This window comes from Phalaenopsis equestris, unplaced genomic scaffold (genome assembly GCF_001263595.1).
Source record: "Phalaenopsis equestris unplaced genomic scaffold, ASM126359v1 Scaffold000054, whole genome shotgun sequence".
Classification (NCBI taxonomy): domain Eukaryota; kingdom Viridiplantae; phylum Streptophyta; class Magnoliopsida; order Asparagales; family Orchidaceae; genus Phalaenopsis; species Phalaenopsis equestris.
Window position 1 is genome coordinate 349,774 of NW_018164496.1, and position 13,923 is coordinate 363,696.

General features: G+C 32.4%; 1 protein-coding gene across 1 annotated transcript; it reads left to right on the forward strand.

The window, feature by feature from the left end:
* Window positions 1-647: 647 nt before the first annotated feature.
* LOC110019383 (GATA transcription factor 20-like) lies at window positions 648-13,666 on the forward strand. The gene is made up of 8 exons (XM_020717025.1): window positions 648-837; window positions 975-1,383; window positions 1,483-1,569; window positions 1,734-1,849; window positions 6,664-6,789; window positions 8,164-8,269; window positions 11,991-12,062; window positions 13,435-13,666. The coding sequence occupies exons 2-8, from the start codon at window positions 979-981 to the stop codon at window positions 13,498-13,500; spliced, it is 978 nt and encodes a 325-aa protein (XP_020572684.1). The 5' UTR covers window positions 648-837; window positions 975-978; the 3' UTR covers window positions 13,501-13,666.
* The last annotated feature ends 257 nt before the right edge of the window (window positions 13,667-13,923 follow it).

Consider the following 13,923-nt stretch of genomic DNA (forward strand, 5'->3'; position numbering starts at 1 on the left):
AACAAGCATCGAGAATTAGAGCCAGATGAAGGAGAAAAGATGAAGTAGGGAATAAGTCCAGTGTTTAGTGTAGCGAGAATGAGGAGAGGTCCTTTTATTCATCATTTTGTCTGCTATTTATAAAGACATATTTGTACAATTACATAAAAAAGGGAATGGTTAAGAAAATTGTTCTTAATACGATTGATACACTACTTAATTATATAAATTTGATACCATATATGTATTACAATTTAAATTATAATATAGTGATAATTAGCCGATCGATGTGTTTGATTTCAGTCAGTTGAGGCGACCAGTTGACTGGTGATCGCGTCTTACCAAGTAGATGTCGGTCGGTTTAGACACTCAGTCCAATGGCGATGTCGCCTATTGACGTAAAAGTGGGTCGACCGACTAGCTTGCGATCAAAGGATCTTGCGTGTGTCTCGGTCTGTTGGGATTGCGGGCGTGATTCACCAATTGAATCTCTCGCAACAGTGTACCTGTCCATTCTAATCACGAGGTTGTTTGTTGGATGTTAGGATGCCTTTACTGTATGACTCTCATGGGGCCATTCAAGTGCTTTAAGATTTGTGCTACAATTTTTGTGTATATGCATATAATAGGCATGTAACTGCCTCAAGTAAATAGAGATGTATAATCTTTGATATTCTTTAAAAATAAAAAAAACATAAGCGTATACTCTCTTGAGGAAAAAGCATGGGTACTTAATCCCACTCAATCGGGACCTTTCAAAGTTGCAGTCAATGAGCATTCAACGTCGGATCTTGAGTCATCGCGCACGAATTTCACAGCGTGTTCGTCCTTCTTTCCTCTTTCCGATCTGAGTTGCAGGTTCTTCACCTTCTCGAAACCCTAACTAACATTCGGAAACTGATGCAGATTGATCAATACGAACTCGTTTTTTTTTTTCTGCGGTTTGAATTGTTTTTGTAATCGTTAATCCGTCGGCGAAAATTCGTACTTCTTAGGGTGATGAACGAAAACTCAAATCCAGTAGTGGAAGTGAAGCTTGTGGCTGCTGGAACCTATCCGCCGGGCTGCCGAGACCTGGATTCGACTGTCTCACACCAGGTGCTGGCTTCGATGCCGATGCCGGGGCAGATCGACGGGGGAGATGTGGGCATGGGCTCTGACGGGCAGGGGATCTTGCGCTACGCGCGAGAGCATGAGGAGAACGATGAGGGCGGCGTGGGACACGGAATGGGTGAGGACCACGACGGCATGATGGAGAGCGAGGAGATGGAGGGTGACGGACCGTCCGATCCGGGTCATCCGGGTGATCCGCAGGGAATGATAGTTCCGCATGGCGGAAGCAACCAGCTCACGCTTTCTTTTCAGGGCGAGGTTTATGTGTTCGATTCTGTCTCCCCAGAAAAGGTTCCTTTCTCTCTCTCAATGTCTACCTCCAAGATAATTGTCACGTTTTTGGCCCAAAATAACGAAACTTAGTTTTGGAGGCATTTACGCATCTTACAGGTTCAGGCAGTGCTTCTATTGTTGGGAGGACGGGAAATCTCTACTGGCTTGGCTGCATTTCCTTCAACTGCAGATCTAACCACTAAGGTATTGCTAAGCCAGCCTTAAATATTTTACCTTTGAGTCAAGTGACATAGTATTTCTGTTATCTTCTTATAAAGAGGTGTAGGGTTCAAATCCTTCTGAAGAAGTTGATTGTATTAGATTTTTTTGGGGAGAGATTAAATTGTGAATTTCTTTGGTTTTTGTAGCAACGGTCAACTCTTCCTCATAGAGTTGCTTCTTTGATGAGATTTCGTGAGAAGAGGAAAGAGCGGAATTTTGATAAGAAGATACGCTATACTGTTCGGAAGGAGGTTGCTCTTAGGTAACTTCAGGCGCCATCTCTTGTGAGCTAATGCTGTTATTGATGCTAAAATCTGCATGATTATTCTTTATATTTTCTAATTGGACACCTTTTTTTGTTCATTTATTTAATGCTAGATTGATATTTCGAATTACTTAAAATTGACAATCCTCTAATATTTAGTGCATAGAACTAGCAATGTATCTACTGTGTTCCGTGTGTATTTTTATGGACATTTTCATGAATGTGAATATTGTGTGGTTTCACATGAAACCATATAATTTTTATAGGAATAAGTATATAATGGTTCTTTGTGACATGTTTCATCATGTGCCTTTTCTTTCTTAAGATTTCATATTAAGTTCAAGATTGGTTAAGAATAAATGAGGAACCATATAATTAAATTTAGCTCAAACATATCTACGGTTCACTCAAGATTATCGAAGGTAGGTTAATTAAGCTCTATCATTATTTAATAATCTTTATTGTTTTTCTTGTCTTTTGTGCTTATGCTAGTAACTATCTAGACTTTCATATTGCTATTTTGTTGTCCTTTGAGTAGCAATCTAGGTTAAAATAATCCTAGAATGTCCATAAGTTACCATCATTTTCTTTCATTTGTAGATTTTATCCCTTGTTTTCATCATCTCTCTCCGACTTAAAAGCTCTACTATAATGAATTCTCATGAGGTTTTTCAAGAGTGTTAGGTGCCCTCAAGGCAATATCAGTGCCCAATACTCAGGGTGCTGCGCACCACATTGTTAACGTGCTTAAGGAAAGTAAGAAGCTTAGAAGAAAATACTTTTATCACTCAATGATATTACAATAATTATTTCAAATACTTTTAAACTTAAAATGATCATTATTATATTAGATTATGATAGAAAAAAATAATTAATTGAAGTTTCATTTGATTCCTATTTTAAAAATCTAGCGAAATTGGCTTTTCTTAAACAAGCATAATGAAGCTACTTAGGACCTGTTTGGCTGTAAGTATTAGGGTTATAATGCAATCCAAATGCAGGGATTTTGAAATTTTAGATGTTTGTTTTGAAGAAAGAAATTCAAAGCAATTTAATGAGGAGTTTGGAATAACTGCTGCAGTTCATTTCAGCCTATTCTGAATTTGATCGAATTGGGTGAATTTAGAATGCATTGTGTACGTCTACGCCCAAATTGTGTGATGCCGAAGACCTCACAACCTCGTTGCAGATGACTGCCAACATTGACTTCCAAAGTTCTCTTGATCTTAACAAGATTGTCACATTTGTGACCCACACTAGCTGTGGGATGTCTTTCATGACTGTTGAAGCTATTGAACCTTCATTGGCCTTTCCACAAGCACCTACTGGTGCCCTAATTAAAAAGAAAGAAACAATTAATTGATTCAATTTTTGGAAAACCCATTTCTTAAATTCCTAAATTTATTTTACAACAAACAGTTTTCCAAACACCATTTCTTAAATTCCTAAATTTATTTTACAACAAAGCAAGGCATCACAAAGTATTTTAAATGCTTATAAATGCTTAAGGAGGCGTTTGGTTGCTTTATGGTAATGCAAACCAAATGCAGGGTGATGTTTGGTTGAATAGCATGCAGTGTAACTCAGGCTTTAGTTCAAATTTTGTGTATTTAAAAAATTGGCCAATTTTAAAATACACCACACAAGTTGTCGTGGTCGTCGCTGCCACCCGCCTTTATTACCTCTACAGGCTGCCATCAGGTTTTACATTTATTTCATTTTACTTTAAATCCAACACCAAAAAAAAAAAAAAATTTCTAAATATGTTTTACACCTAACCAAATAACTCTAAAATATTTCTAATACATGCTATTTCAATTACATTGCATTTTTTTTCTTTTTTGGCAAGTCAAACGGGCTCTTAAATTTGCTTTACATTACACTTAAATTATCCTTAAATTTTAAATATTGCAAACAAACAAACCTATTATGTTTGTAGCAGTTTCAAGTATCTTCTTTGTTACTATCTATTACTTTGTATCATAAATTTCATAATTAAGTTTGTAAATATTTCTTAATTTCCTTTGACTCATCTTCTCACCGTCAAGGTTTGCTACTCTAGCATGTAGAGATTTACTTTATTGCCCCTAGGTTTGATCTAACTTATTTCGTTGTGTGCATCCTTGTTTTTTCAACCTCTCATGCTCTCCTCTTTTTTTTTTTGTCCAATTGCACCTACTCAAGAGATTTGTGGGACAGTTAATGGCCTTTTTTCACTCCGCCCTAGCGCAAAACTAACATTTGACAAAATTGGTTCCAAGACAATGACTGCATGCGCATGTCAATGTGCTTAATTTATTTATACTGATCCAATAACATGTCAAGCTAAACATACATCACGGTTTACTTGAAACTTTCTCTTAAACTATTTTTTAGATTAGACAGGTTTGAAAGTAAACTCTTTTAGCAATAGATGTGATAACTGAACACATCTATGTTCTCCTTAAAAATAGAGTACTAAGGAGGCATATATCTCTCTCTCTGCTGTTGAGTCCTACCATGCAATATTGTGGCATGGTAATGGTTATGCTCCCCATTGTTGGATGGGATTAGCAACTTTTATGTTTTAAAAAGGATTTTTCTGTTTGCCAACTGCACATCATTACATTTGCATGAACTTCCTCCTATTTTCCGTTAGGATTGTTACTGTCAGATGGAAAGAAATCCATATGCCTTTTACGCTTTATTCAGGCTATGTCTGTGAGATCTATCCTATGAAGTATTTCATCAACTATTCTGGAATTTTATGCAATATCTTTGTCTTGGACATTTTGCCGTTTTGGACATTTTGCCGTTTTTTAAGTGGAAAAGAATATTATTGATTTAGAAAGAGGCACTCATATAAAGTTATGCTCAATCTATTGCAGTGTTAGGAACTTTATATGATAATTTTTCTTATAATTGAAACATTAGTGGGCTTCTCTTTTTGAGAATCAGCGAATTGGTTTGATAATATATCGCGATTTGTACTTGGAAAATCTACGAGGATAGAGGTTTAAACATAAGAATGGTGAATCTGGCAAGGTGGATGTGGGAGAGTGGGGCAATGGAAACTTAATAGTTTTACACTAGTGCAAACATGATTTAAAATTGTGCATTATGAAGGCCGTCTCTACATATTTTTTTAATATTTATAATGGGGTTTACACCTCGCGTAATGTGAGACCCTCTTCAAAGCTTGCATTATCTTAGTTCTGATGAGATGTGCATGATGAGAGCTATAGAGTTTTTTTAAAAAAAAATAAATATGAGTAAACTAACTCTAATAAATATTCTTTACTTACTCATATAATACTTAATTGAGGATGTAATGGAAGTTATTACTTATTACTATCTGCATTATCATTATTTCAAAATCTAATAAATATTCTTGTTAAGTAATATTGATTAAATAAGAGTAAAATAAATTATATTTAAGATGAGGAGATGGTGATGAAATAAAGTTGTTGTGTTTGCTATTTTTGACCATGTGCATTTTGTATGTTTTAATATGTTTTCCGAACTCTTCTATTTGTTGCCTAGTGGGGTGGTTTATGCTGCGAGTTATTGTTAGGCAGATTTTTATGTTTATCAAAATAATATTACTTCAAAAGATAAACTTCCTAATTTCCTCAAATAGGATCACATTGGCGAGGTTGTCATCATTCTGAAGTTAGTGTCTCCTTTTAGGGTGATTTTGTTTCACAATTTATGTTTGTATCTCAATTTTGCTGGTCGGTTGCATTGAAGTGCATTTTGATATTTCTTTGTTTTGAACTCAGTTTTTTTTTTTTTTTTTTTTTTTGGCTATGACGTGTTCATTTTTATCCATGCCAATATTAATTTTGAATTACTTTATTATTATTTTATTATTAAAATTAAATTTTCACCCATTATTCAATTAATTTGATATTTTTATTTTTTTTATTAAAGTAAACAAACAAAACTAAAGTGAATTATCCATTTATTTCAACCAAACACTTGAACTCAGTTTTTGAAGCGAGGTTCAATAATTTTTTAATATTTTTAAACAAACTAGTCTTTATGGTATACATTACTGTTTTTTTCCCTACTTTTATTTTGACTTACATTTGGCAGGGATTAAGCTTTTGAATTTCCATTAATAATTTTAAAAATTAAACTTTCTTCAATCACTCTGCAGTAGCTGCATGTTTGAGGAGTGCAAGAAGAAGGCGTGAAAAATTTTGGGAATTATTTTGACTGCAATTGGCAGCGATTAAGCTTTTGGATTTTCTTTAATAATTTTAAAAATTAAAATTTCTTCGATCACTCTGCAGTAGTTGCATGTTTAAGGAGTGCAAAAGAAAGCGTGAGAAATTTTGGTAATGGATTTGATATGTAAGATAGCATGAAAGATGATAGTTTGCAATATGATCTTATTTATAGGAGAATGGATTAAAATGTTAGCCTGGTAGTGTTTCAATAGTAGCTCTGGTTTTTGGTGCTATTGAATAGATAGTCTTGTGAAAAAGTGCCTTTATTATGTCATTTTTAGCCATTGTTTTTTATAATTCATATAGAATTTCCTGCTACTGAATATGGATGAAATGTTAGGGTGTTCAGCCTTTTAATTCTTTCAACATGAAAGAGAAGGGTTAATTTTTTTTCGTTCTCTGTTGTTGTGTCAGTGCGGCACCCTTAAATGTGTATATTTTAATTTTATTTGTCAACTTTGTAGAGATAAAGGCATGTGAACCTTTATTTGTAGATAATTTTTAGTAGTAGCACTTTATTATTATTATTATTATTATTATTATTATTATTTTGTATTTCAAGAGATCTGGTGCTTTATATCTCTTATCTTATTACAGGATGCAGCGGAGTAGGGGCCAGTTCATATCATCAAAATCAAAGTCGGAAGATGCAACATCTGATGTTAATGCTTGGACTAACCAGCACTGGGACTCAGTAGAAAAACAGCCCCCATCGGCAGCAGAGTAGTTCCTTTTCTTAGTCTCCAGATATGCAAAATAAAGTTCCTGGAAACATTTTTTTCTTTTCTGCATGCCAGTTTGTTTGTCTATTGAGAAAATCATTTGTTACGACTATTATGTACATTTATGTGTAGGTTTTAGCAATTTTGAATTTTTTGGGGCAGAGGTTTTTTAACATTTGCAGCTAGCTCTGAATAATGAGCAATGGGAATTTGCAGGGACACAATAGGCATTTTTGCCTCACCTTTTTATGGCTTTATATAATTTATTTAAGAGAATTGCTACACTACCCGAAAACGCTGCTAAAAAAATTAGACTTTACCAACAATCAAAATAGAGAGAGTGCTTTATATTTTTTTCTTGGGGTGTGCTTTTTATTTGATTACATAATGAAAAGCTGATGTTGCTCAAGCTTAAATGTAAGTTTTTTTATGGGAGTATAGTTTTTCATCTTTTTTGAACACATTGTTTAAAAAGGCGCTAGAGGCTTACGCCTCAATGCTCACAAAAAAAAGTCTCGAGACTTGAGCCTCAATCTCACTAGTGAGTCTTAGGCGATGAGATGTTTGAGGCAGTGCTTCGATCAACTTTTGCACCAAAAAAATAATATTGTTCTATATTATTAATATATATATATATATATATATAATATTATATTATATTTATTTGATACAATGCTTCAAAATAGTTGAGAAATTATTTAAGTATCATTACCTGATTATGTTATTGTTTATTCTCTATTTCAATTTATGTTGGATTTCAGATTAATTGATAGTAAGAAGAAAATTATAGTGAATGAAGAATATTTTAAAGTTGCAAATGAGCTATAATTAGATGATAGTAAATATGCGACTCTTTTGAAGATGATGAAAGCAGGGATTAGGCCACTATGGATATTGAATCCCATGAAATATTTAAATTTTAAGTGAATGTTTAACTACAATTACATTTCAAACTTCTATTTTATATTAATATTTAAGATTAAAATTTTTTATTAATGTTTTTATGATAATAAATTAAATTAGTATATCAATGATTTATATAATGTTTATTTACTATTTTTAAAATTTATAACTTTCTTTTTTTTTTGGGGCTTATGCTCAATTTGCCTCGGGGGTTATGTATATCTCTTCACCTCACTAAGCCAAAACACTTTGATTCTCTATTTCGCCTTTCCAAATTTAAAATTAATGTTTGCTTGCTTTTGTTTCCTACTCCATTTTTACTGCATCTGGTATTTTATCCTTTTCTTCGCCGTGTTTTCGCTTTTTGTATCATAATCAGAGAGTTCTGCTTACATTTTGTTTTGTATTGTGTTCATGCTATTCTAGGTTGTTTTGCGCTGTTTTTTGACCCTCTGTTCTATCTGTTATTTAGTTGCCATCATTGTGGCATTAGTGCCAAGTCTACACCAATGATGCGGCGCGGACCCAATGGACCAAGAACTTTGTGCAATGCATGCGGACTTGTGTGGGCAAATAAGGTATATTTTGAACCATTTGGCCATAATTTATTATTTTTGCAAGCTTTACCGTACTTTTTTTGCTTGCTTGGTTGTGATCATATCCTTATAAGTGCTTTGCAAACTTCTGTATGCTTGTTTTTGAGGTGAGGAAAATTTACATACATAGCACACAATTCTTATATATTTACATGCCTCTCACCTGAGGTTTCATATTGACATAGATAGCACTTAGGTGCTTTAAACCTATGTATGAAAATGTGTATATCATTTTTTAAAACTGGTAATAGTGCTATTAAAGATTTTGAGTGCTATGTTTGTAAATATGAAAGTATAGGTATGAGATATGTATATACCTAAGAATTGTGTGCTATGTATGTAAAAGCCCCTTAAAGTTATTTTAGTTATATATGCTTCAAAAACAGAGGTGAATATTCATAGTAAACCCATGATATAAATGTGGATGGAAAGAAGAGAAATGTTTAACAACAGGATTATAAATCAAATGGTTTCATGATTACACCTTCACTTAGCGTGTTGGACCTGCTCAACTTAATGCAAATAATGTGTGCAATGAACCACGGATGATGGACAATGAATAACGGTGATGCTGGATGACAATGGACGACGGCATCGGTGACCGGCGACGACAGACGACAACCAACAACTCTTTACATAAAGCTATGTATTTGGAATTCATCTAAATCCAATGAATTTAAAATACATGAAAATGAAATAAGGAATGAATTCAAATAGCATTGCTATTTTAAACAACTTCTGGAATTTTTTCGACCAAACGCCTATATTTCCAAAAACGCATCTAAATTTATGAAAAATTTCGTGAATTATTATTTAGTTTTGAAATGATTGAATATCCTAGAGCAAAACTTTCTCAGTTTGGATCTAAATTAAGAGCTAACATCTAATGAGAGGTGACAAAACACTACTTTCCCTCATATGAGCTTGCTTTCCAACTTACATTAGATTTGTAGCAAAAGTAAAATTTTTCACTTGGTAGAGTTTAATGCATCATTTCGTCAAATCATGCAAACTTAATTTTTATACCCACTACATTGTAATAGAAGTAACTACACGATTTACCAAGGCACTAATATAAAATATGTTGCTATTGCTTTAGGCTCCAATTTTTTTTCCAAAGCTTAAATTGGCCGCTACGCAAATGAATCCCTTGGCAGGAATTCGTATTTTGAAGTGTAACAATAGGATAATGAAATTACTGGGGAATTATATTCATTGATCATTTTAGTTATTTTCAACTAACCATATTGAAACTTCCTTAAATGTGTTTGCCATAGTCAATCTTGAATCAATGACTTCAAAACTTTTATTTTTTAAATCAATTTCACTCTTTTCAAAGTCATTATAGAAGTGAGCTTTATGAACATTGTGGCTAAATTTATTTTTAATGCATAAACACTCTCCACTTTATAAACATACAATTTTAAAATCTCATGTGATGTTTTTTTATGGATGTCACACATTTAATTTTGGGTTGACCTTGGGTGTCACTTTTTTTAGAAGTTCTAGTACATGTTTTTAAAAGTAGCGAGAGGAGAATAACTTTAAAACCCATCCTGTAAGTTTATTTCTTTGTTAAATGCAAAAGAATTGAAAGATCTTTATGTGAGAGCTGTCCAAAGGAGTGATTTATGCGTGGGTATTTATATAATTGAAAGATCCAGCCAAAGTGTGATTATACTTAATGTTGTCTATTAAATTTTATCTGATTTCAATGATATACATTTTTATAAACTACAACCACTTAGGGCTGTTTGGTCGTCTGTGAAAGGAACTCATGGCATTCGTCTTGCAGAAGTTTTGAAAATTCAGGTGTTTCGTCAGAATATTTCTAAATGCATTGTAAAATAGTAATATATTTAGAATTCATTCCTTAGTTTATTTTTTGTGTATTTGGAATTCGTCGGATTTGAGTAAATTCCAAATACACAACTCCATGTAGAGGGTATTGTCTGCCTCTGTCGCTGCTCACCGCAACCTGTTGTCGTAGCAGCCCGATGCGGGCCGTCTTTGTCGCATTCACTGCCAGCAAATGTCGCCGCCTCTAGGCGCCAATAATTTATCTAAAACCTCACATTCTTTGAAATACATTATTTTCATATAACTTCAAATCAAACAAAAAAATATATACAAAATCATATATTTATTTTACATTGAATCAAACAACTCCAGTATTCCAAATGCATTACATTCCAAACAAAAAAATATATACAGAATCATATATTTATTTTACACTGAATCAAACAAATCAAACAACTCCAGTATTCCAAATGCATTACATTACTTCTATATTCCATTCATTTTACTCAACATTAATTTCAGCAGACCAAACTGCCCCTTAGAAACTTACAATGTGCCGTTTCATTGATTTCTAGATCATAGTTGCTTATCTGCTACAATACAGCTTGATCCTAAGTAAATTGGTAAATTTTTGGCTCCATAATGATTTTATTAAGGAGAGTATGATTTCTTGTGTAGCTCTTAAATTATTTACTCATAAGATAGATGCTAATTCGGAGGATGTGTGGATTGTATAGCAACATATAAAATTACCATTAAATATCTTTTTCCCATATCCAAGTTAGATGATTTGAGAGAGATGATTTTTAGAGCTTTTGTTGTAATTAAATATAAATAAGCATCTATCAGATACTTGGGATTTTTATATCAATTATTGGATATCAACCAATCTTGATAAAGTTGAAGTAATAGTATTCATTAGATACAATGTACCATGTTTGCCTTACCGATGGGGAATATAATTGGTCAGAATATATTAGTCGAGCTTACAATCACGTATATTCTAAATTGCTTGATTTTAATGAAGTATTTGATGTTACCTGTGATACAGTAGGTGTGGGTTTTGAGTTTGTTTTAGGTCAAGTGGGACATTTGATTTTTTACTTTAGTGAGAATTTGGAAGAAGCTGCGCAAAAATATTTAACTTATGATAGGAAATTTTATACAATTGTACAAACACTTTAGTAGAAGAGATATTAGTTATTACCTAAAGAGTTATTCTATATATTGATATTCAAGAGCTAAGGTATATAAATTTATAAAATAAATGTGAAATAGATCTGTTAAAGAGGTTGAATTTTGGCAATAATACACCTCTATAGTGAAAGATATTTCTAGGGTTGAAAGCAAGCATCCTGGTGCATTGAGTAGAGATTGTTTTACGCACAAGCAGTGAAAAAGTAAATTGATTGATCATATTAAGGAAGAATTGCCTACTTGTAAAGACTATTGAAATATATCAGAACTTAATAGTGAAATCATATGTGCTTAAAAAAAAAGTTTTGATTAAGGATATATTTCTCTTAAGGAAGCTCATTCATTCTTGATCATCCCTAAGAGATTCATTGGTTCCAGAATTACGTATTTGTTGTGCTGCAAGATATTTTGGTCCAGATAAAGTTATAGCTGTTATTAATAATAAGACATTATTAGCCGAGTTTAAGAAAAAATGAATATGATGTTTTTCACATTATTAGCCAAGCCAGTTGGCCTTAATTTTAAATAAATAAATAATTAATTATAATAATTATGCAAGTTGTTGGGGCCTTATTTGTGATTTTGTAACTTTCCAATGCACCACTTGGCTGTTCTGCATCAGCCGTTCGTTTAAATTGCTGTTATGCAACAATTATTGTCCTAATATAATTATTTTATATCATTTCTTTCTTTCTGAAACCTGTAGGGAACCATGCGGGACCTTTCAAAAAATCCATCTACGCCCATTCAAACAAGACTGCCCGAAGCAAAGGATTTGGTGAGCTAATTACTTTTAATAAAAAAAAAGTTTTTTTTTTATTGGTTTAATTTGAAAACATCTCTTGTTTTTCATTGTATTGTTTGAGTGTTTTCATTAACTGTTTTGCAAAGCTTATTGTGAACTTCTTTGAAACTAGGAAAGTGTATAGAAGTTATACAGAAGCTAAATTTATTTTTACGGAAATTTACATTCTCACCACACAATTCTTATATATTTACATGTCTAACTCCTAAGGTTTGATATTTACATTTATACGACCATGATGCTATAAACCTATGCATAAAAAGGTGCATTTGACTTTAAAAAGTTAGTTGAAGTAGTTTTTCTGATGTGATGTTAAATATTTGAGTGCTACGAATGTAAATATTAAATTTTAGGTGTTAGCATGAAAATACTTTAGAATTGTGTGGTATGTATGTAAATGCCTCATTTTATGTTTATCTGTTTTCGCTGGAACAACTATGGAGATTATTACTAAGATACTACAGTAGGAGTAAAAGAGCATTAGGTTTCACAGCACATGCCTCGTGGTGGGTTCATTTGGTTGCTGTATCTTTGAAATTATTTTTTGAAAAATGAGAATATGATAGGTTCTCTATTTAATGTTATGCAGTTAAGAGGTCAAAATTGATTTTCAAGTTTACAAAGTCTCTTAAAACTTCTCAAACATAAAAGTAGAAAGAAATCATTATTTTCTTAAACATGTTTCTAACTTGAACTAGATGACCACTTCTTAACAAATGCTTAAGAATATATACTCAGAAGTTTCTCACCTACTAAAGCTAGTTGCTTTGAATTGAACGCTTCTTTGCGCATTGATTTACTAAGGGCTTACTTGAGATCAATTTAGCCTGACAACATCATAGGACTAAACGTCAGGTTTGGCTTGGAAAGTTGTTGATGCGTGTGGTTTTATCATTTCATTCGCTGAGAGGATATTTTCATGATTTGCTTACTTTTTTGAAATTTCTTGTCATATGAATTTATGCAAAATTTAGAAAAAATATTATTGGGAAATTTACACAATTGTTCTGTATTTACCTGTATGATACTTTCCCTAAACTTATGCTTGAAAAGGTATATTCAACTCCTGAAAAGCTTATAATAATCTTATGTTTTGATGTGATATTAAATACTTAAGGTGGTAGTAGGTATGTAAATTTGAAATTCTAGGTGTTAGATATGTAAATACATGTGAAAAGTGTGCTATGTAAATATGAAATTCTTGGTGTTAGATATGTAAATATATGAGAAAAGTGTGCTATGCAAGTAAATGCTCTAAAATTATTTGCATAATTATGTAGTTCAAGCCATGAATGTTGAGCTTCTATTTTTCTAATTTGGAAACAAATTTTCTTTATTATTCTAGAGTGATTCTGCAGCAGCAGACATGCAGTACCTACCTTTGACTGCCAACGGCCATGATTCATCCTAATATATACTTATATCTGGATATGAGAGAATTTGTTGTATTGTGTTTATTTGTGGGAGGACCGAGCGGGAGATTATGACACTCTGTACCTTTGTGATAGTTCGCATTTTTAGCTAATTCGCCAATATTTCAGATAGAATTCCCATCCTGTATCATGTTATAGTTGTTTTCTATATTGATTTATAATAATAATTATTATCATTTTTATTTGATTGGCTTTATTGAAACATTTTAGACGTGTGTGTTACTTTAGTGCCTATTTCTTGCATTTACATGCATGCCACCCAATTCTTATGCATTTACATATCTATCACCTAAATTTTACTTTTTTTTATATTAATACCGCACAATCTTTGTATAACATATTTAAATATCACTTTTAATTTTTATAAAATGAAATATATTTTTTCATGCATAGATAAAGTT